This window comes from Acanthopagrus latus, chromosome 15, assembly GCF_904848185.1.
Source record: "Acanthopagrus latus isolate v.2019 chromosome 15, fAcaLat1.1, whole genome shotgun sequence".
In the NCBI taxonomy this organism is placed as follows: domain Eukaryota; kingdom Metazoa; phylum Chordata; class Actinopteri; order Spariformes; family Sparidae; genus Acanthopagrus; species Acanthopagrus latus.
This window is the reverse complement of record NC_051053.1, coordinates 9,146,612-9,171,221: the sequence shown is the minus strand read 5'-3', so window position 1 is coordinate 9,171,221 and position 24,610 is coordinate 9,146,612. Positions and strand designations below refer to the sequence as shown.

General features: G+C 40.7%; 1 protein-coding gene across 9 annotated transcripts in view; it reads right to left on the bottom strand.

Annotated features, from left to right (window-relative positions):
* LOC119033515 (collagen alpha-1(XIX) chain) overlaps positions 1-24,610 on the bottom strand; it is a 119,161-nt gene that overhangs the window by 25,895 nt on the left and 68,656 nt on the right. For 7 of the 9 annotated variants that reach the window (XM_037123726.1, XM_037123727.1, XM_037123719.1 and 4 more), the window contains 18 exons: positions 23,536-23,580; positions 21,890-21,925; positions 17,889-17,951; positions 17,770-17,814; positions 15,269-15,301; positions 11,680-11,718; positions 11,500-11,544; positions 10,815-10,850; positions 10,189-10,233; positions 9,314-9,358; positions 8,782-8,835; positions 6,720-6,800; positions 5,108-5,149; positions 3,551-3,628; positions 3,129-3,164; positions 2,880-2,933; positions 2,587-2,640; positions 1,820-1,861 (listed from right to left, as the gene is read on the bottom strand). In XM_037123726.1, the coding sequence (XP_036979621.1) occupies positions 1,820-1,861; positions 2,587-2,640; positions 2,880-2,933; positions 3,129-3,164; positions 3,551-3,628; positions 5,108-5,149; positions 6,720-6,800; positions 8,782-8,835; positions 9,314-9,358; positions 10,189-10,233; positions 10,815-10,850; positions 11,500-11,544; positions 11,680-11,718; positions 15,269-15,301; positions 17,770-17,814; positions 17,889-17,951; positions 21,890-21,925; positions 23,536-23,580 (873 nt within the window). The remainder of the gene's footprint in view (positions 1-1,819; positions 1,862-2,586; positions 2,641-2,879; positions 2,934-3,128; positions 3,165-3,550; positions 3,629-5,107; positions 5,150-6,719; positions 6,801-8,781; positions 8,836-9,313; positions 9,359-10,188; positions 10,234-10,814; positions 10,851-11,499; positions 11,545-11,679; positions 11,719-15,268; positions 15,302-17,769; positions 17,815-17,888; positions 17,952-21,889; positions 21,926-23,535; positions 23,581-24,610) is intronic. The other 2 variants (XM_037123720.1, XM_037123722.1) reach the window with 1 other exon arrangement.

Genomic DNA, 24,610 nt, shown 5'->3' with positions numbered 1-24,610 from the left:
TCCAAGGAAATGTTATCAGTACAACAAAGTAAGAAGAGCAGGTTATTACTCAGGCTATGAATGAAAGAAAAGTGTTTAATATGTTTAGTCTTTTCTTTTTTAGGTGTCAGCAGGGTGTTGAAAGCACTAATTACAGTGTCACTATGCAACTATGATGAAGGCTGTAACCAGTAGCTGAATCTAACAGGGCACTTAATGGATAAAATAAGTTGACACTAAAGAAAGAGGGTGACAGAAAATTACAACACATCTGGCATCTGGCTTTATCTGTTAATCATCAGTAATGTGAAGGCATTATATTCATTGTCAGAGCTGACATGCATTATAAATTTCAACACTGTCTTTTGTGTGAGCTATTCTCAAAAGTGTTCCTTATTCATCTCATGCTGTTTTGCATGGGATCTAAAATACACAGAAGAGTATGTTGAAACTGTGGTGCATACCAGAGGTTGATGAAACTCCCTTACTATCAAGCAGTATTTCAGGTGGATGCTGTGCTGCCAAATTTAGATACACACATTTTAAGCATTTGTTATGCCTCCTATATTCACTTGATTTAAACATATCATCATGATAACACAGCATTTGTATAAATTCACAGAGCTATCCTCTTGTTAATGATATATCTGTATCTCACATATCTAAAGCTTGTAAAGTCTATTTGATTATAATAAAAGAGACTGTTCACCACAAAATCCCTTTTTTTTTCTCTTATCCGTAGTACAATTGATCCATCTAGATTGTTTTGGTGGGAGATATCATAAAGATGTGCTGCTTTCGAATATAATGGGACTCGATGACATTAGGCTTGTGGTGCAGCAAGTGCAAAAAAAATAAATAAAAAAAAATAAAAATTGAAGAACTCAACAGAAATGTCACTGTCCCATTTACTCAGGGCTGTACTCATGACAGTGTGGGATGTAAACATTAATAGTGTCCTCCTTGGCTGTGTCGTGATGTTCGAGCTTAGCCAGCTGGCTTTTCAATAAAAGCAAGTACAAAGAAAATTGTTTCTACATGAAACTGCTCACAACAAGGTCCGTGGATTATTTTAAGTAACCGGGCAATGATTTCTAGAAGAGAGACATTACTGTTGTGTTTTTCAAATGTATCTTTTGGGGGGAGAAAAGTGCCATCTAGTTCCATCATATTCAGGAGGGGGCAGACATCTCTAGGGCTGACATCTATAAAACTCAGCGACTCACACCAGAACAATTTAGCTGGATAAAGAGAACTAAAGGTAAAAGGAAAAATATGGATTTTTGATTTTGGTGTGTTTTGGGTGAATTGTCCCTTTACATAAAAAAAAAAACAAAAACAGGAGAGTCTGGTATGCAGCAAATTCACATTTACCAAAACCTGAAAGCTCGTTTAACAGTCGGGATGACTGCTGTGAAATACACTAATGTGAAATGATGTCATAAAGTCATTTCTGTATTTAAGTGTTGCACTGATTACCTACAATGCACTGGTGGGTGTGATCATTCTAAATTCCATTATCCTAATTGGGATGCTTGGTTGAACTTGTCGCCACACAGTATGGCTTGACTGCGTACCTGTGTTGAATGACCAAGCTTGGATTTCTTGTGAGATTATTTGAATGTCTCTTCTCCAGACATTTCTCCCAGTCATCCTGATGGAGGCACGGAAGGGGTTTTGGCTACGTCTCTAAACTGGTAGCATCCATGTATTCATGGAATAGCACCCCTTCAAATGAACCAATATGAATAATTTATGAACCCTAACCTAACCCAAGCACTCCTTTGCATGTTACTGTTTGTGAAAGCTGTAATTCTCATGAACTACGAAGATGAAATACCTTAAGTAAAGCGCCCATGTCTCCAACAATTGGCAGGGCAGTCTGTATGAAGAGAAGAAAGAAAATCAATGTCATGCAATACAACAAGTCTTTCACGTTCTGGAAATATTATGCCGTTGTTGTTTTATGCACTGCATCGTCTGAATTGCTCAAAACATCAATTTAGAAGACCATCTCATAAGCCTTTAAGGAATGTCACTTTGCCCCGAACACGCTTTAACAAATTTCTATGTCAGTGCTTCATTTTCAGTTTTTTATCTGCAACGCTTGAGCAAATAGTTTAATAATTTTGTTGCTGGAAGACAGATTCCTCACATCTTCAAAATATTGTTGTTCTTCAGAGTTGAGAAATACAGTTTGAAATGCAGCCCATGTATTAAAAAAATAAATAAATAAAATGGACAATAAATGGGTTTTCCGGGTCTTTACAGAGCATGAATATAAATAGGTTAAAACGCTTAATTTACAAGGCTTTGATGCAAAAGCAGCAGCAGCAGCAGAAGCCATATGGTGCTCTCTCACACGAGAGCTATCACATGGAGAACACATGGAGAAGCAAGACAGACATGAAACATTTTCTGACAACAGGGTTCTCCAAATTTGTCGTAAACTGCACCATTCTCTGATGTTGGTAATTGATGTTTGCTAATTATCTTAGAACCGGGGTTGACTGGAGTGACTTCGAATGTAAGGTGAGCTCAGTAGGTCTCATTGAGGATCAGTGATGCTGAACTACAGAAGTCAAAAATTCAATCTTTCTTACTTACTGGTTCACCTGGAGGTCCAGCAGGGCCTGGGAGGCCTGGTCTACCAGGGGAGCCCTTTAATTGAGACAAAGAAAGGAGTTAAAAAGCCTCCTGGCTATGACATCAAGCAGACAAGCAAGGCTCTGCTGTCACACCCATCTCAGTTGGTGGGGATTTGTGTCCAGGAGCTTTGATACATCATACTTGATCATGCACAGTGGGTAGCTGATATTCTTTTATGCCTCTAGCCATCTTTTATCTGCAGATGTGTGAGGGAGTGAATACGAGTGGAAGGGCACACTGATCTCGCTCACCTCTCTTCCTGCAGGTCCAGGAGGGCCAGATAAACCTGGAGGTCCACGAGGGCCCTGAAAAACAAGCACTCTCTCCTATGATTTTAACAATCTTGCCTTATACAACCAACTAACAACGGGCAAACACTGCAGACTGTTATTTGTATTGTAAAATAATTGAAAGACCATAGCACTGATGAGCTGTAAAGCCAGAAAAATAAACTTGATCATGCTGTTTGTGTGTGTTGGATTCAGAAATTTTCCACACACCTCAATTCCTGGCTTTCCTGGGGGTCCCATGGGGCCCTAAGAACACATCACACATCTTGTTAACACCATCTGCCCTCTAGCACCCAGGATCCAATAAAGGAATTGTGTTAGACACCTTTTGCTCTATTGATTCTCTGTCTCCAACAATCCTGTTTTTCAAAAATGAAAGCAGACTCGCTGGCAATCAAATCTGTGAGCTTCAAACTATAGGTGCAGAGCATATTGATGAGGGCGGAGTGCTATATGACAGACCCTCACACTAATGGCCACAGTTTTCTTTTGAGAGTGTATTTACTGGACACTGATCTTGATATTCAAAGAGGATCTGGTTCTTCCAATAGCCAAAGATCTTAAGGTATCACAGTTTGAACTAAATAATGAGTCTGGGAGACACAGACCAATCAATACATCATCATACTCACCGGTGAGCCTATGATAGTCTCTCCAGGTTCGCCTTTTTCACCATGGTCGCCTGGCAATCCTGGGACACCTCTCTCCCCCTGATAAAAAGACAAAGGAGCAGTGAGAGGATGAATCCAGAAGTCATGGAGAGCTGCTGCACTGCATGATCATTAAGTATTCACACTCTGCCGGAACTCATTTCCCTTAATGTTTTCCCTTTAGTAGCTTCAAGGGTAAGAAACACAGCTATGTTCAAGGCCAATGGCATACACATATTCATTATCTTTTTCATTTGAACTCGTGCATGAATTGTGATACACAGTACATTCAAATGCATTGTTAGTTCTACAATGAGAAAACCTCTGATAATTGGGCCATATCTTTAGAGCCTTATGTTCCAATCCTGCTACCAAACTCAGCATGATATCATCACAAAACCTTGAAATCCCTGCTACAGTTCCAAATTAAGCAGGCCAGCATATGGTTTGTGAGGATTATTTGGTAGAATCATAATATTATCACCTATATCAAGGTGTTCCCAACCAGGCGCATGTAATGTAATGTAATAAATTAATGTTAAGATAGATAATCAAACTAACAACTAACAGCTGAAAATGTTTGCTTAGAGTTATGAATAAAGATTTAAAGTATTTAGCTTTTGTAATGGATGAACAGTTGAAAAGGTTAGCTAAAACTAGGCTTTAAGATAAATGATTGAGATAAAAGGCCACAAATGAATAATAAGTGGAAAAAGTTAGCTAAAAGTAATGGACAGTTTTAACCCTTTAAGCCCCAAGCCAATTTTCTAGGGTTAGGTGTTAGGGTTAGGGTGATTCACAAAGTTTGGTGTTTAGTTGTTTATTTGAGTAGTGTTTGGGCTGTGTTTGGGTCATATAAACATGTTTTTTTTTACACATTGTAGCCCAGCTTCTGCTATTTAATTTGATATAAAATATGACTATATTCTTTCATAATTAGTGCAGTAGTGGCTCTGTGGTTGCTCTGCATGTCTTAAGGGTTTGGGTTATGGTTAGGGTTAAAAAACTGTGAATTAACAGTTTTAATGGTTGACTAACAGTAATGGATTAACAGTTGAGATAGTTAGCTTAATGTTTTGTATAAATGGTTAAAACATTGATCTTCAACCACTCAGTGTGGTTGTAGAAATGGAAACTAAAGCCGGCTTCTTTAACACGGACAGTCAAACTGTATGAAAATATCATTGTAGGCAAAGGATATCCACTCTAATCAATTCAAATCAACACATATGGAACATGAAAGGAGGTGGTGACGGCAAAAGCATGAACCGCCCTACCCTGTCTCTGATTGGCTTACGCCATTCTTGTCGACAATCTCACTAACCAATCTCAACAAACAAAGGCAATGCTAGCCAATCAGAAGAAGAGTATGGTGGGTCATGCAGGGGAAAAAATGCATACTATACCTGAAAATATTATTTTAATGTAACTAAAGTAAAAACAAAGTTACAATACATATTAATGATCTACCTGCAGGGGTTAATGCCTGTATAAACTGTTGCGTTGGTGAAGCTCCACCACCACCACAGTCCTTCTTACCTTGGGTCCACGTGATCCTCTAGTTAGAGACAACCCATCGCCCTACAAAACAACAGGAAGAAGACATCAGAACAGGGGTTCATGGCACATTCATCAGCAATTCACTTCAAGACCAGAGGTGCAACCCAAAAAAGCTCTTAAAGTGCTGGTACTCTACAGTGCAAACGCTCCGAACACAGCATTGCATTCTGGGTTCCTGCTCAGTACTGTTTACAACATTCTGAACAGCTTCTAGAAGCAGATTGATAATGCCATACCGCAGAGAAAAACCTTGACTGTAATCGAGGACTACAGTAAGCATATTTACTGTACATCTCAGATGAGACATTGATTTCAGTGGTCAGCATGTATTAGTGTTACAAGTTACAAATGTAAATGAGCTGTAGAGGACCTGGATTCGAATGACATAGCAATTCCACAGTTTTAGGGAGAAATGTGCTGATTCACTCAAACATTAAAACAAAGAAAAGTTTGTGAGGAACAGCATGTTGTCAGTTAACTAATAAGATCCTATAACTACATTTTGATATTGAATTAGTTACATTAGACATTATGCATGGGCAATCTGTACTGTAAGAAAACCTTACATCAGTGCTTCAAGGTAGAGGGAGATTGCTAATCTAAGCAAATAACAAAACTTACAAGAAACAAAGAGCAAATTGCTCATTATTCATTTCAAGGCAAAATCAATAAAGTGACATTAACAACTGGAGCAGGCTGACTCACTGAGGATGCTCAGACCATCTGCATTGGATTCTGTTTATTGCCCTTTCCCTTTCTTTTCTTTGTCTTACATAACAAAGAGCATACAAAGTTTAGAATACATTCTCCAGCGATGCCTCCGCACAGAAATGACGTTCGTAAAAGACTATCAGGATCTATGCAAAAGGCCGTAGGGTACGATGAACATCTCTCTTTGTTTAGCTTTTCAACTATGCAACCATTTGTCAAAGGCCTGCTGTAAACATATCCTCTTGACACTTACACACATATAGCCCTCTTTTCCAATCCCGCTCCAATTTTCACAGTGCTGGAGTACATTAGAGAGCTTTAAATACTTCTGCATGAACGCAATCTTTCCCTTATTACTCTGCTCAACTGAACACAGTACCCCTTGCTTGATGAGCAGGCCTGCTGTCGAGCTTAATGTTCAGCTCAGCGTTCCCGCACACAAACAAACATGATTGTTTAAAGCCGCAGAGCACTTGCTGGTGATTGAGGAGTGCAAGTGCCCTCATGCAGGACCGAGGCCTTGGCTGTACATGCACCGCCTTTTTTTGTGGAGCTGTAATGAACATTTCTATATGCAAAGCCATGTCCATAAAGGAGAGTGCTTCAACAGCTATAAGCTCCAAAATGGGAGGATAGGTGATTACCCAGTGCTCGGCTTGTCCAATGGTGGATTACCTAATGGTATTGCATCTGAATAATGTCATGGCAGCTACACAGCTGGAGGAGCTAGTTTCCTTTTAACTTATCAGCTGTTTGAAGTTGATATTCTCTGTATACTTCAAAAAAAGATAACAGTTTTTACTTTAGTGTCCTTTAACTCAAGGGCCGAGGCCAACATGGTCAGACTACGGTGACTATTTCAACCCAATATGGTACCCACCGTAGATCCCCCTCCAGGCTCTCCAGGCTCGCCCTTCGGACCTGGAAGTCCCTGAGGCCCAATCACTCCACCAGAGTCTCCCTAGAGACAGAAAGACAGACGGTATTCAGACGCTAAATGAAAGAAGCTAAATGTCAGACTGACTCTGTCATCTCAACAATGTAAGGCTGTGCTGCATTATACACTGGGAGGTAAATGAGGGAGACTCTGGAGGGTAAAGGAAAGGCAGGAACCATTTACCAGGATCATTTTGCACATCAATTTGTATAAACGTTGTTTGTTTGAGGGGACAGCTTTTGGTACTGCACGGACCCTTATAAAACCATCAAGTGTGTAGGAGGGAAATTGCTCTCTGTCTACAAGGCAGAAACAGAACAGCAGTGTGTGCTTTTTGTTTGCTGCCTCAAGTATATTCAGTGACTATTGTTAGGGATGCTGTTTCATTCAAATGTTTTGATGTCCAGCCACGAGAGGAACATTTTATTCACTTGGATTTGAATGTATAAAATAAACATGCACTATTTACTGACAGTTCCTTGTCTTTTCGCGGCACACCATGTCTCTATTGGTTGACACGTCTACTACTTTTGTCTAGACTGAAGAAACTCAAAACCTTTTCGATGGATTGCCACAAAATTGTAAATATAAATATAACTAAATACCTGCAAAGTTAATGACATTCCCATCAGGATCAAAAAATGCTGACATGGTGACAAGCTATACTAAGATGGTAAACATGGTATCATTATCATGCAGGACAATCTGATAAAAATCATCATCATGTCAGCATTGTCAGTGCGAGCATGTTAGCATACTGAAATGAGCATGTACCTCAAAGGCTCTTAGTTTTGTTCGAATGTTTGCTTTATTTTAGCGTTATAGTCACACGATTTGTTTGTTCAACATTATATATGTATATATATATGTGTGTGTGTGTGTTTATATGTGTGTTAGTGTGTGTATATATGAGTGTGTGTGAGTGTGTGTGTATGTGTGTGTATATATGTGCGCATACTCCATCTCTTCTTCTCCATTTTTGGTTAATTTTAAGCGCCACCTATAGGTTGGAATATGAACTACAGTGTGCTGAGTCATTTTCAATGGATCCGTTTGGATGCAAATATTCTTGAAATGATGCCAAGGAAGACGGGGGAAAAAAAGAATGTTTTGGTGCGTGTGGACATGATCCTAGATTAGCAGCTAAAATGTAGATTTTCAGCTCACAAAGAGTGTAAATACGTCTTCTCAAAGCAATTTGGGATTTGGTGGAATTAGATTACACCAGTCAAGCAGTATAGAGCAATTTAATATTTTTCTTTTAAAACATTTTTTTTACACTTTAAAACATGTCCCCATCTACATCAATTATTTTCCAGAAATGTTTTGTGGACCACAAAAGATGACTTGACTTTCCATTGCCACAGGGATGAGTAGTTAATGAGTACATTTAAGTGAACTTTAACAGAGCTAGTCTAGAGCTAAGATCCCTTGTCGCAGTCTTCATGCTAAGCTAAGATAATTGTCTCCTGGCTGCAGCTTGATATTCCCCATACAGACGTCGCCTGTTTTTCCACATGTATTTATTCATAGACTACCACATGAATGTACAACCAGAACTGCCTCTTGCATCAGTATAGCAAAGATGACAAAGGAGGATTATAAATATGAATGGATGTAGGAGGCTTCAGCACTTTAAGTTTATTTCTCTGCCCTCGAGTGTAACAGAGTGACTGCAGTGGGTGGGGAGACTTGAGTGCAGCTTCGTTTATTCTGACAAGTGACAAACCCCATCAAATATGCATGTCAACTGCGCTCTTTTCCACTTTCAGCACAGCATTTGGAACAAGTCCTACTGCAAGGAAAAAAATACGTGCAAATAACAGTCTAGTCAGGGGCATCAAAGGCGAGAACACAAAGTTAGAACATGATTGAGGATGGCATGCAGGACGAGTAATCTGAAAGGTGTCTTCACAAGTTGTCTAGCATGTTCCACCACCTGTGATAAAACATCATAGCTTCATAGTTTTCTTTGAGGCTAGGACTTGATTTGAAGTTTCCCTACCTTTTCTCCTTTCAGGCCATCTCTCCCAGGCGCCCCTCCCTCCCCTGGTGAGCCCTGTAAATAGTGGTGAAAGAGACACATCTATCACCAGGCCTTCATCTCCTCACACACATTTATCTCCTCCTCCTCACTGCTTCAGCGGGCTGCCGTGTTCCAACATAATTTCCCTTAGCCAGGATTTATGAAATGCCTCTTTCCCTCCCTGCTTTTGAGTAAAGACAGATGCTCATTACCGAAGCAGGTGTGGAGAACAGATTGGGCCTCTGCTGCCATTCCTGGCATAAAGCGCTTAGATTTGCCTCTTTCCACTAATTAATTCTTAAATTTGATTACTGATCGTCTGTGTAAAAATTGTGGACTTTTCTTTCCACTTCCTCTCTGTCTCTGCCTGTTGACCTTTATCTGTTTATCTCTCTCTTTCATTCTGGCAGACTGAGTCATCGAGTGGAAGATATGGCAAGGTGATAGAAAAAGCAATGAGAGAGAGGAAGGCTTGACATCAAGTGTGAGTGTCTGGTGCCAATATACTTACTGGCTCGCCTGAGAGTCCTGGGAGTCCAGGCAGGCCTTGCTTCCCCTGGCAAAACAGAAAGGAAATCCAATACTTTGGGCTATTTTCTGCTTTTGTATGGTGACTGAACTGTCTGGGCTTTCAAATGCTATTGCCCAGCCAGCTAAACTGTAGACTTTCGAGAGAATTTCAAATAGCGGTGTTAAGTGCTGCTTTTTTAATAAACCATGGTTAGTTTCACGACAATTACAGCAGCTTTGCACGCATGTGTAATTTCAAATAAGCCCCTATCCTAGTTACGCTGATACTCTCGATCAGCTGTTTATATGCTTCCCCTGTTTTGACTCATTATTGTCTTTGCATACATGGATGAAGTGAACGAGCCACATATTACCATGGAAACTGAGCTTATGTTCAATGATAACAACTTAAGAAAAAAACATTAGTACTCTTGCTGCTATATCTATATATATGCCTGTCAGTGGCTGGGGTAAAAAAGGTGTATTACTATGACATTTTTTATAATATTTTTCTCAAACCTAGCTCTTAATAAATACTTTAGGTTTCCTCGGTTTAATTCATCTCAATGAGTGTGTTAACAGTTAATGCATTTAAAATGAATATGTAAACTGAGCATTACCTTGTTAAATGTGCATTATGCAATTATTTGTTAACATTAATCTCCATATTCTATGAACAAATGTACTGTTACTCTGGCACTATTACAATTATAACCAAAAGAACTTTGACCATACCAGCTGAAGAAACAGTGAATATAACAAGATGTTCACCTCAGAGGATGAAGGATTTTATCGCAATGAACCAGCAAGTTCTTAAATATTGAAATCAACAGCAGACATGACAGCAGACATGACATAAATATTGTAAAGACTCACCTCTGGTCCTTGATCTCCCTTTAGTCCTGGCGGCCCTATGTTTCCCTGTTACGTCACCAAAAGAAGTGGGTAAGAGGTAAGGGGGAGGAAGGAAAATACACAGGATAAAAACATCAGACTTTTAACTTGCCATTTTCTGCTTTTGTCACAATAACTCTACAATATATACGACTGACAGGTAGCCCGTAGTATGTATTTTGCTTCCTCTCCAATTCAAAATACAGCAGGACCGTTGCACACCAAATGTTTGGAGGGTTTGGAGGCATACAAGTCGACAACAGAAAGGTCCACTTTAGTCTCCACTGAAAGAAAATCACTTTGGTGCGCTGCTAGAAATTTTATGCCCTCTGACAACAGCTCAATGTCATCTCTGCAATGTTGCGGGGCCACTGTCTGGATCAGACTGTACGGTATGTCATTGAAATAATCGTTTTTACAATAAAAATAGCTCTGACAAACAACTTGAATGCACCATACAGTGCTGCCCTGTTGTGAATGCTGTCAAACAGACACAGTGGAGGGCCACACTGAGTGGTACTCAATTGACGTTAAGGACATTTGAGCCTTATCTTGTTGGCAGTGGCTACTGATGCTCAAGTTTTAGAGCTAAATCTTCAACAAGTTACCTTGAGGCCCTGCGGCCCTTGAGCTCCTCTCTCCCCCTGTAGGAAGTAAAGGAGATAGACAGCAATCATTTTTCAAGATGTGCCTAAAAGAATAAAGTAAAGTAAGCCATTTCTCTTGCAGCCTGTAGTAGGTGTTTCCTCAAGGACCTTCTTCAAGTTAGCTTTCACATTGAGTGAAGGTTAAGAACATGGAGAATTTCTTTGTGAATAGAACTGTAAAACAACAAAAAAACTTTGAGATAGCATATAACATATTTGCTCTCTAACAACTAATCATGGTCATGTTCAGTGTCCTGTGAGTCCTGCTGTTATTCAGTATATCTTGCATTGACAGACTCCCGGATGCATACATTTATCTTCATTTAGCTGACAGTCTTATGACGTTTGGTCAAAAGCTGCATCAGTGGTCTCTCTGTGAACGGCTTTCCTCTACCAAATGCTTGTTGTCCAAACAATAATTATGCAAAATTATATTCTGTGCTCCACCTCTGCAGAGCCACAAGATGAAATCGAACTCTGAAGAGCAGGTGATGCTCAATTGTTCTTTTCTAACAGCAAATGTCAGCACTGGATTTGTTGATGTTACATAAGTGATGGAAACATTCTTCTTGCTGCAGTGTGAAATGCTGGATGTTTATAGTTTCTTCTGGCTGACTTATCTTAACATAGTAATGAGAGATGTTACCTGATCTCCCTTTTCTCCTTTTTGGGTCCGCTCCTTTATTTCATCCTCAAAGACAGAAGAAAAAACAAAACATCAAAATCTTATTGAAGTGTACCTTGTGCACAGTTTGAAGTTTGAACCACAGAAAATGAGTTAGCATACATAAACATTACAAGTTCTAAGACATAAACAGCTGCTTACAGTTCCTGAGAGCTGTCTCAATCCTTGAGCTGTCATCACCTAGAAATAATGAAAAAGATACAGTGTTCTCTGAACAGTCTCTACTGATCTCACAATCACTGCAAGGGAAAATCAGAATACAATCTTCTGAGCTTCATCGTTTTTTTTTTTTGTTGTTTTTTTTTTTAAAGTGTAATTTGTTACAAATAGCCCATTTTCAGAGGCCACTTCAAAACTACAGGAGGCATAAACGGTAACTGCTGCTCAGTGAGGAGATGATTTACAGTGGCTCTGACCAAGACTATTACTTCAGGGACAGGAAGACACGGCAGACAGAGACTGAAGAGTCGGGCATCAGCAGAGGGTGAAAAATGGCATGTAGAGCCAGAATATTTTTATATCTTACTCAGTGAAATGAGAATTTATTTAGACAGATCTGTTTGGGATAATAGGTGGCTAAATATTTCCTTTCTTGACATTTTTCAGTGTATTTTGTTTATTTTTTAGAATAAGTAAACTTGCTTCTTACATACGTCTCACCCCTTGCATATTGCTGCTTTAAAGCCAATAAAGAAGTAACAATTCTTGATTCATAAACATTTGTACACTGTCTGAACCTTGATTAGAAAAGAAATATATCACTATTATGATACAAGGTTTTTCCATTCCTTTTATACTTTCAGTGAAGCTCAGAGGCAGGTTGACAAGGTCACTGGGCAAAGTCTTCTACAATAAAAGTGAGTGAAATGGAAGGGGAAAGGTCAAGACCAACCAGCTAAGATGGACCAATGCCTTGAACTGCTACGGGTGAAAAGGAGAAATGTCTGTACAAAATCCCAATTGAAGCAGCAATTGCTAGGACTGTGTTTCTACAGAGCTTCCTGATACTCGTGTTATTCTTTGCACAGGATACAAAAGGTTCTGGTTGTCTAATGGCTTTTCCTACAACCTGAAAATAAGAAGTTGTCTCTTAAAATACAGCTTTAAGAATGGCCACAACTGAGGCACACAAAAGGAAACAGTGGAACAGTAACTGATGATACAATATGTTGTTTCAAACGGTCTGCTCACATTTGAGTGCTGGAAACATGTATCATTAGCAGGCAGCAGAGGCACATCTAGACACAATCTTAATACGAGAGGCACCAGTAAATGTTGCTGTCAACTGCACAAAAAGTTTTAAACATAAGGTCAGTGTTTAAGACCCGATCGATTGAAAACCAAGCAAAGCTATTCAGAGCTTTTCAATCACACGTTTCACCCTTTTATGCAACTATAACCAGTTCAGTGGTTTTAGCATAATGATAAAAGAAGGAAGAGACAGTAAAAGCAATCAAGCATCTTACAGCATATCCAGGTCAGGAAAGTAGCATTCTGCCATAGGTTTCTCCACTTTTTTGTTCCCACTTTAAGGACTTTCTTAGATTTTGAAGTCTAACTGTATTGTTTTTGTCTCCTGACTAATGTGTGACTGTGAGCCCGTTCAGAGTGTTACTGTGATTAAAGGCTTGTACAGTACAAACAAGCTCTCTTTTAGCAACATGGTCAAGATAACCTTCAGTGAGGCACTGGATCGCCTACTGTCCCAGTGGAGTGTCTGCATAATCATTCAACCTTCACCTGCAGTCACTCACCGAAGCAGCTGTAATCAATTTCCTTCGCTCAGATGTTAAACTGTGTCTCAGTTCCATCAGTAAGTGACCCGATCAGACATTTCTGCCAGAAATCTTCTCAAAAGCAGTGAAATACCACAAAGAGCCTTTAACTCAACATAACTTAGAATAACAGATTCAGTTTAATATGTTATAAAACTCTACTGTGAAGACAAACCGTAGGCAATAAAACCAGAACAGTCTCCAAGCTGGAAAGACTGTTTTGCCACATTAAGGGTGGTGGGGGAAGTGATGGCCATGCATGCCTGGAAGCCCACTGCTCCTCCCAGTCACTAATAAACAGAGGCACAAGGAGGTTTATGAAGGGAGGGTAATGATCTGAACCCTTGCTTCTGCTGTGTAAGGGAAATCAATGCTTAACTGCCAAAATTATCTGCCACGGGAAAGCAGAGAGCACAGACAGAGTCTGGTACTAAATATTCAAACAGCCTCATTCATCAAATGACTAATGTTTTCCCGTGTGCTGCGTGCTATAGTACACATCTCCTATATGCTGTGTGGTCCATAGCTCACTCGCAACAACTGTGTATCTCAGTTTTGATGAAACTTTGAGGAAAAAGGGTAGCTTTCCAAAAATAATTGCAAAGCAAGACCAAGCAAGACCAATGTTTTGAACAGCTATTAACCGCCTACATTGATATCTATTCTTAATAAAGGAGTAGACTTTTTGTTGGTTAGACAGAAACCAGAGGAACCAGCGGAGAGTGAGTGATATTTGCACGCTATGTAATTAAGTTGTCTAATTTCCATATGAAACACTCACTAACAAGCAATGAGAATGAGAATAAGAATGAAAGCTATCAAACTTTGTACCCAAGCTTAGGTCTGAGGCCTTCATAGGCTCAATAGGCAGCAGGTATTTGGAACAAAACCCATTAGGACGGAGTCATCTAAATGTCAAACCCCTCACTTTGTGACATATTGGCTCCAACATTATGTTTTCATTTGACATTCTATACTTCAATTTTTATTTTCTTAATGGGTTCTCATAGTTGCAGCATATCTTTACTGCCCCCTCACAGATCTTTATCTGATTTGTGACTGTGCATTTTTAACTTAACTTTTAACTTAATGTCTAAGCAATGAGTTCTATCATCCCAGCGCCACCCACTCTGTGTCACCTTCAGCGTACATCAGACAACCACCATGACGTCAGGGCTCCGCTGTTTTTAATCTGTCTCCACTAAAAGCAGCACTTATGTCTTCCAACAACATTTTTCTGTAATTTATAATTATGAACATTATGAACAGGTCATGCACTGCTTGGCCCACATCAATTCACGCCATAAAGAATATTTTCTGTGCCGGGTGAAACAGTACAACATCAGTGGATGATGGCTGGCGCAAATGCTTTAATTTGATCCTAGACACAGGAAATCACAGTTCACAGCTTTCGATGGCTGTGCAAGCTATTCTGTGCATGTGTCTCTGCTGTGGGAAGAGCTGAAAATCACTTACTGACAAATAACAGTGAGTTCATTACCTGAAAAATACAAGAAAGCTCTTCCTCTAACAAATCATTCCACACTGCCTGGAAAAGGCTGTCCATGTTTTGTGCCCTTTATAAACAATGATCCACTGTTTGTACAGAAGAAATTGGTATTTTTTCTAAAGATAGAACAAATCTCCAGGCTTGTCAAAGAATGGAAATTGGTTACAAGATGACATGCCATCATGTTGGAGGTGTGACAGCAAATGAACACTGCTGCTGCTGCCTTTCCTGGTCCCCGCACTGCTCATAATCGGATGTGAACAGCTTACTGATGAACACAAGTGTGACATTTTCACCTCCAAGTTATATCATAAAGAACAGAGCAATGATACTGTAATGATTTATTTTGTTGCTACTCATCCAACACTGTGTGTGGTCTCTAATGACAAAATTAATTATTAATTGGCAATGAGCGATACTCTGTACGGTATGTTATCGTACTTACAGGACCAGGAGGACCAGGGGGGCCAGCATCACCCTGAAAATACAGCAGAGTAAAAATATCAGTCACCACAGACTGATGGAGTAGGACAGACATACAGTGACAAAGGGAGGAGAAAATGGAAAAAAAATGAAGGAAAAAAAAAACACCTAGAAAAAATACATGCACTTGAGAAAATAATTCTGAAAGCAAGTTGCCACTGGTGACCTCAAACAGCTACATCAATAGTTTTTGCAGCAACAAGAAAAGAGCCAATAATATGATCAGGCTTCACAAGAAAGAAAACATTCATTCATTGAATCTTGTTTCAAAGCATATTGTGATGGTGTGCATTTCATGTGCATCATGCTGCACTTATCTCGTGTGTCTATATACACTTACACCATGCATTACCCCTTGTAATGGGTGCACTGGGTGCTCCAGGGAACTGAACAGGGTTCTTAATTGTGATGCATTGCATTTAGGAGCTTCCCTCTCTCCATTCATAATTTACAAGCTTTAACTTCCCTGCTTAATAAAACAAGAACATACAGCACAACATCTGCGTATGCACAGTACAATGAACAGCTGAAAGGCACTCTGTACCTTACCAAACCTATACAATCTCTTACATTTTCATAACAGAGGAGATTTAGAGGTTTTTAAGTTTCTGGATCAAAATACACATGATGATAACAGAATGAAAATCAAGGGCTTCAAGGGTAACTCCACCAATTATACAGATTAAAGCGTGGTTACAGATCTAAGTGAATACTGCATTATGCAAAAAAATATTAGCGAGGGCTGCACGTTACCTGACAAACAGCCTCCAGTGATGTCACTCAGTGGCATTGTGGGTAATGTAGGCGGCAAGTTTCGTGAAGGAAGAAGAATGATTTTTATTTCATGATGTACCCAGCAGGGCAATGTTAGACCGGTGGAATTTTTTTTCAAAGCTTGGTGCCAACTTTACCCACGATGAAACTAAGCCACTGAGTGACATAACAGGAGGCAATTTACCAGACATTTACATTTAGCAGATGCTTTTTGTCCAAAGCGTCTTACAGTAATTCATACATATATTCATACACTGATGGTGGTTGGCTGCCATGCAAGGTGCCAACCAGCACATCAGGAGCAGTTTGGGGTTCAGTATCTTGCCCAGGTACACTTAGATGTGCAAACCAGGGGAATCAAACCAGCATCCTTTGGATAACATGAGTATAACTGGCTCTACCCCTCTACCCACAGCCGACTACATGTTGATTCCTATAGAGTCACAGATGGCTTTATACTACTTTTTTCCACATATGCAATATTGCTCCCCATGTCCTGTAAACACACTGTAGCCTGTAAAAAACTACCCTTTACACTTTAAAATACAACTCACCTCCAATATACCATGCTTGTTCTTATTCTACATGTTTTTAACAGTATCTTCTAGCAGCATCGCATCAGGCTTAATAATGTCGGTTGGTCCTTCTCTGCATTGTAAAGGCTGTATTGTCACTGTTTGGCTACTTGCTTTGACATTTTAAGAGGACAATCTTTGTTCACAGATGATGAATCCTACTGACTTTAGTGACCCCCTGACTTCTGAACTAGAGGGTCACTTGACCTGTGGAATACACATAAAGTCATAACGTCCAGCAACTTATCCCAAGGACTTTAGTGAGCCTCTAGCTTGTCCTCTCGTGCACAATTGACATTCACTGAATTCATGGATTGTCGTGAAGTTTCCTTCAAACATTTACATTTGTCCAAAAGGAGGAAATACAATCACATTAGTGACTTAAAGACATCTCATCAAGCATCATCACCCCCAGGTTTAAAGATCAAGCATGCAGGATAAAGTGTGCGGCGAGATTGCAGATAACCACCAGCTGTTCCCCCATTTCCCACTCTACCCTAGGGTGGCTGCCAAAAACACGAAAAACTTGAGAAAAAAACCTCTCCAGAGCCAGCATTTGGTTTGTAGAAACACTACTACTGTAGTGAAGCGGTGGTGCAACATGGCAGACTCTGTGGAGGAGGACCTGTACCCTCTGTAGATCTATAAAAGGCTCATTCTTTGAAAATGAAACCACAACAATTCTTAGATTCAGGCAATTATCCACTAATTAAAACATTATCATTAATATGATAAGTGATTATATAAACAAATAAAGCGTTCTTTTTTAACACATAGCCCAACTTTCCTAAAGAAGTTGCAGTATTCTGCTACGTTTCAGATAAACAAAGAAACTGAGGTAATTAAATAAAAGACATCAGGGCAAAACCGAAAACCCCTGCCTCTATTCTATGCCTCCCACTGTGGGTTTCAGAGGAAAGAGGAGAAGATGACTAACTCTGAATTCTGGTATATCATACCAATTATATCGTTTGAACTACCTTGCCTCCAACACCTCTATCTCTGCTTTTCCTCAGCTTTGCTTCACCCTCCCTGTCCACATCACTTACTGAGTCTCAGGGAGCACAAACAGAGGGAATCATCACATATGACACATGACATTGACGCGACTTACTTTTTGTCCTTTCATCCCGTCGCCCCCCTCAGCACCTGGCTGACCCTGTGGGAGGAGGCCTTGGTTAATGACTCTGTAACACCACGGCATTGTAAATGTCACTGCGGGAAAATACATACAGGGTCGCCTCGGTCTCCTTTCTCCCCTTTTCCCACTGGGACTCCAGACACGCCGTTCTCCCCCTGTATGTGAACAGAGCAGATCACTAACAGTGACTGACATCAAAGGCAGGCCAAAAAGACAGAGAGCTCAGAGAATGGAACTAAGGCATGCACATATTTTATGAATAAGCAATCAGAAACAAATGATTTTAATTATTGTAGAAAAAACAAAGAGGCTATGAGTCTGTGGTGCACTATGTCCAGCAGGATAATGAAAAACTCCCTGTTGCACTGCAGCACTTTTCCTCGTTTCCATGTTAACATCCTTCCCCTGTCTGCCAATAGATGGCACTTTATGACTGCATGTAAGCTCTCCTTGGAGTATTTTTAATAGGATTTCTTCCTGTCAGTTATGTGCAGAGTACTCTAAGTAAACATAACTGAAAAGCAAATGTACTTGCACCTCGGTCAAGACACAGTGTGAATGAATAATCAGCAAAATCCGTGATAGTTCTCTAGCATTTTTTAAAACGATATGCAGGAGACCCATCATACTCCATGCTCCAACATTTCCCACATTCTTAATGCCAGTTATTATTTAAGCAGTTCAGCAGAAGTAAGTTGAAGCATCAGCCGAGTGCATTTGGAGTAGGAGAAATGCATGCTTTTACACCTCCTGACATGCTCAATAAAACTCTTCAAATTATATTTGGTTCTTTTCCAAACAGTAACACACACAAGAGAGAGAAAAAAAAGGTTGTTCATCAAAGATTATTGTTGTTTGGTGCGACATGTACAGCGATTTTTTGGGAAACGCTTCCGAGGCTCTGTGCTCTGATATCATGGAGCATCTGTTTATCAATCTGAGGAGACAGGGGGACGTCTGAGAAAGGTTGCTCTGTATTTGCACACTCCTTCAGCGCTGCCTGGACTTTATCAGACAATAATTGCCATTCACTTGTGGCCCCTCCCCCACTCCTCATGACAGCTGCCCTGATACCATTTATTTAATAAGATATAGACACTGTTTCCCCGTCCAAATTATGAGCTGTTATAAAGTCAGCAGACTGCTACCATGTATGAACAGATGGATTGTCCTATTAATATTTTAGGCGGGGACGATGTACTGGTGACAAAATTGACTTTGAGCACTAATTGAATTCTGTGCGGCTTTGTCAACCACATGGGATCTTGTGAGTTTACCAGTATAATCCTACCAATCACATCGCTGTTTTCATGTTATTAGTCAGAGCCTGTTATTATTTTTAGCCTGTTTCTTAGCAAAGGCTGTACCTATACAGTATCCACATAGGACACTGCTCTCCCACTGTTGAGGCAGTTTGCAGAGTTATGACTGTCATTCAGTGCACATTGTATTCTGCGATAGACTCATGGCAAGATATTTCTGTCTTTATCACTGTTAGATCTCCATTGAAAATCCATCAAAGTCAATTTATTTGGCAGAGGGGTATGTAACAAGTTAATAAACCTTTCAAATGAGATTAACTGCAGCACGGCCAGTATTTATTCAGATTATCACTGTATTTACACAACGAGAAAGCCCAGCGTGTATAGGACGGGGAACTGGACCACCTGTGGAAGCTGGTGGGTGATGTTGACTTTCAGACACCTTGAGTCATCAAACTGCAATTAAGCCTGTCTGCGTCCCTCTCAAGTCTCTCCATCAATATCTGCAGCGTTCTGTCAGAGCCCATTTGAGACTGTCAGTGGGAGATACAGTTATGGAGATGTGATTCATGAGAACACTGTCTTCCCGGCACATCATTCGCCGAGCAGACCCTCTTTCTTTTTTTTCCCTCCCACTTTAAAACATTCACACTCTGCTGAGTGAGCGAGAGGGGGCTCAACTCACACAGATGTTACTCAAGCTGCAGTTTAGTCTGGCTCACGTCTGTTTTGTCCGAGCTAAAAAATGCACAAGGACGGCCTCTGAGAAGAAGTGGCGAATCCCCGATGCCGCTCAATTATTTCTGCTCAGGGAATCTGTTACTTCCCATTCCTCTCCGAGGTGTGACGGTTTAGCTCCTCACACGTATCATGTCGGATTGTGTAAATTCCTTTAAATGCACAGCCTTACTTTAGCAGATTCGAATGTGAGGCGATTCTCTGAGACAAGCGAGTTTTCTTGTCATCCACAGTTAGCATGAATTTATAATGACGAGGCTAAGAGTGTATCCGTAATGTAAGGGCATGACTGATTCATGGCAAGGGCAAGGCTGGCATGCACATTTTATGTAAGCATTGAGCACGGAAACAATGTTTCTCAGCACCACATCTCTGGGTAACATGAGTATGAGTCAATGGTCTGAAAACGGATTCTTTAATCATATTCTAAACCTTTTATCTAATTTCAAATGGCAAGCTTCGGTCTCCTGCAGGTGATACTTTCGTCACCCTTTATTCAGTTGAATGGTGTAAGAGCCTACAGGTTTTTCTTTTTAATACACTTGTAAACTTTAATACAAGCTGGTAAAGAATAATTACAATGTTACATGGATTTAGCTTTATGTGACCTTTGCAAAGGAAGAGATAATTATGTTGAATCAACAATCTCAGAGCTGTTTTCTTTTCTGCCGTGTGGAGATTTAAGTTTAATGGCCTCATTTTGCTTCAAGTGAGATAATAAAAACCTTAATGAAGCTAACCTCTGTTCGTCTTTTTATTCTTAAAGGTGCAATATGTAAGATTTAACCGCCACTTGAATTCACACTTCAAACAGACAGGTTTGGGTCTGTTACATAACCAGAGTGTCAGCCAACCGCTGCCACTTATATCTGCCATTAGCTTTCTAGATCAGTTAGCTGTGCAGCTATTGGTCCAGACTGGAAGTTCAGAGAGATATTTTTGAGCATAGAGAGGCCGGGGCTAGATGTTTAGCATGCTTACTTCAGTAAAATATGTAGATGTCTTTGGCAGTGGTCCTCAACTACAATTGTCCAAGGGCTTGATTTTTTTTCTAAGCAGACACTTCAAGGGCCAGACTTCATTTAAAATATAAATGAATATGTTTAGGTGTGTCGTTCCTAATAAAATCATTTCCATCTCAACTGTTTCTGAGGTTGATTCAACATACAGTGGGAAGGAAAACATATGCTATGCATGTGTTTCTTCCTCCTTCCTCCTGACTACAATTCCATTTGTTTTGAGGTATAATAAAAGTGTCCTCATACAGGCAACTTTATTTTTCAAGGTTGGCCAGTTGACACTTCTCCTTCCTCTGGGCAGAGGGAGCAGGAGGAATTCTGCAGCCCGAGCTGACATCCCAGCAAACGATGCACCTATACATCAAATGAACAGCTGCGGTCAGGAGGTTGTCCACTACACAATAGCTTTCACTCTCAGTGTGATCACAAGTGGGCCACTGGAGGCTTGGTGGGTGGGGTTGGGTTTGTGAAGGCAGCAGGTAGCAGCGGAGACAGCAGGAGGGCTGGTAGAGGTTCATGTCTGAGAGTTTTTTACACCGCATATCTCATGTGCCTCTGGTGAGCTACAGCACCCCTGGGCTTCATGAAAATGATTGCAGATCCTTTTTGCAAAAGCACTGTACGTAATGGCCATCTGTCTGTTTGGAATGTGAGCCGCGAGTCACGCTGTGCCGCGCTGCAGGAGGCGCATGGTGGGAACAGCTATTTAACTTGCACAGCCGATACAATTGACTGAAAGGTGCCATTTGCGGCGAGAGAGCTCTGCCCCTGACTACGAAATACAAAAATGTCAGTCAAGGACGGGAGGTCTGGTTGCACATGTGTCTGGTGGCCTTCTCTGGGACAACTACTTACACGAATTACATCTTTATACAGACAACACAGTGCAGATGATTAAAGTCCTCGCCTATTTGGAGGACTGCTACAGTGAAAACTGCTCCGTCATCTTGACAAGTCACCCTTGCTGGAAGTGCAGGTAAGGACCAGTTTATCAAACGCGGAGACAGCTCAAATCGACTTTAAATGCCACATGCCAGTACTTTGTTTTGTGATGAATAATGTTTTGAGTTATACCTTGACACCTGCTCCTTCAGAGGTTCCAGAGGGACCCTGCAATTACAAGCGACGAAACAGTCTTTTCACACAGAGGGAGGATAAAAAGGATTCCATGTCACAGGGCGATTATATGAACGCTGGTGAGCAGTATGTTATTTATTTTTCATCATCACTCTTTAACCATTCTAACCCCTTGTCATAACGCTGCGTTTACTTGAAAAATATGTCTATTTAATACTTCCGGATTACATTTTTTTACCTTTGCTCTTATACTAGCTGTCATAAAGATATGGCTTGCCCCCAGCAGTCTATAGATCATCTGCAAGCATGTCTTTGTTGTGTGCCTTTCACAGACTCTCCTGTTGTCGCGCGATGGTAATTTGACTTTGAAAAATAACCGCTGCCCCCCTCAACTGTGAGCACTGTCCTGCTGCCAATGGACAAGAGAGAGTGATGCTCTGGTGTGTGTTTTGAATAGATGATTTTGCCCCTGAGATCTACCTCAGCAAAGCAGGTGACTCATAAATGCCAATACCAGGGGATGGAGGCAAAGCTGGCACATGCTAAGGGTATCATCAGGACACTGCCATTTAGAAATGTCACACCTTCTACATCCTGTCTTTTCTTTTGTCCTATGACTTTGTGTCCTACAACTTTACGAGTTATTAAGGAGGCAGGGGATTCTTTGAGTCACGCGGGAGAGGTTTAACAGTGAGCAGCTCGATTATACTAGAGATAATTGAACCTATTGAGCATAACAGTGACAGAAGCAGAGCAGAGTCTTTCTGGATTTCTGGATGAAGTAAAATAAGACAAACCCTTCGTCCCGATTGAGAGCGTAATCAGGGCAATAGGGCATGAAAATAATTGGACACCCAAAGCATCGAAGCTACATGATGCCTAAACAGTCGTGTTTGTCCTGACATCAAAGCAGTTAAGAGCCTGACAAGCTGTCTCCTTTAACGCATCGCAGAGTTTGTGCCCTTTAGTGTGTGGGTCACTACACAAACGGCGTCTGGGATTGGTTTGGACGCCTCAGGAAAAGACCATAATTCAAGGAGTCAACTGGCCTTACAGGCAGACTTGGCCTACTCATCAATACAGAGCATTCTCAAGTGCTACCTTAATATACCCCTCGTGGTTTTGTGCTAATAATACAGCCTGCTGGCAGCAGTATTGGGCAATGGGAGACGATTTTAAGGAGATCGATACAGCCTGGGTGATTGCTCTTTTTAAGCTATATTGCATGTCTGCTGTGAAAAAAGTTTGATTTCGTTTGCTTGTATTATTATATCAACTTATCGTAATGTGTCCAATTTTAACCAGGTTCTCGACTGAAAGAGACGTCGGTAATCTCAGGGAAATTCTTGGTGAAATGAAGCCAAATTGAAATTGATTTTGAATGGCAGAAAAGCTGGAAAATGAGGTGATGCTATTTCGTACTGTCTGTACCTAGCTGTCAGTGTTAATCTTTTGGCTTCATTTGCAGACACTATTAAGTAATTATTCTTTACCTTGACGCTGAAACATGAAACTAAAAGTGTGTAGCTGTTTTTATTTAGCAGCATTGCAGATCTTTAAGGCGTCAGTCTCTTTACCTCCAATCAGATGCCTGTACAAATGTGTGTTAATGTCTGAATTACTGCTGTATATGTATCACTTACAGGTGGGCCTCTGGGTCCAGGCTCCCCAGCCTTTCCTCTCCGTCCCTAAGGAAGGCATAGAGAGAAGGGAAAAAAAGCAAAAAAGAATAAGATGAGTGAGATGCAACAACAGGTGTAGCTGGGCATACATGCTGCCAGCAATTAAGGCTAGACAGCAACTCCTGTCGCACTCTCTAATTTGCTTTTAATTAACAACAAGAAAACAGCTTAATTGCCGCACCCCGTGTGGCCCACTAGTCTTTGTTCCCTCCTCTGGTTTACTGCCTCCATTCCAGCTGTGTGAGTCCCTCGGTGCATTAATCAACCGGAGGAGCAGTAACAGCAGCAAACAGGCCAAGACAGCCAGTGCTGTCCAGAACCGCAAGAAACGAGGTCAGAACGAAAGCGACTATTTTGATTTCTGTTTTTTTTGCCAGTTTGTGAATTGCAAAAGGCCCCAGTGCTTGAGATTCTGCGAGTCCTGAAAAGCTGACATCTTAATGAGATGTAATGCAATCTGAACCAAACCAAAGTTGGTATAATTTACATCAAGAGGGGTTTATGTCCCCACGAGAAAAGAGGATAGAGCTCTGCGGATATCCTTACAGCTATCCTATAAACTGGCAGAGCATCACTGGCTGTGTCTTATGAGGAGTGCCTGGAATTAGCTGGCTTTCACACACACACGCGACAGATATAAAAATCAGCTCAATTAGGAGATGGTAATACTCTTGCCGATATCAATTCACTGTACAGCCACCGTAATCAGCGGCAGAAGCGCGAGACAATGCAGATATCTGCATCACGGCTAAATATGATTACCTCTTTCTAATGGGAGTTTCATCATTTGACACAATTGCCACATTGGAGCATTTCTCTTCTACTGTATGTGTCAGTGTGGGTGACAAAAACACTTCTTCCCTCGACTGAGTTAGTGGTGGTGTAGATCTGTGGAGAGGGAAGGATCAGTGGCTGCCTAAAGAAAAGCAGAAAATCACAAAGCGACGCCCCCGATTCTTCCCTCTGACACTCCATGTACGCAGACTTTGATTAACTGGGTCGAATTTGACATGTGCGTTTGCCTGCAACAAAGACA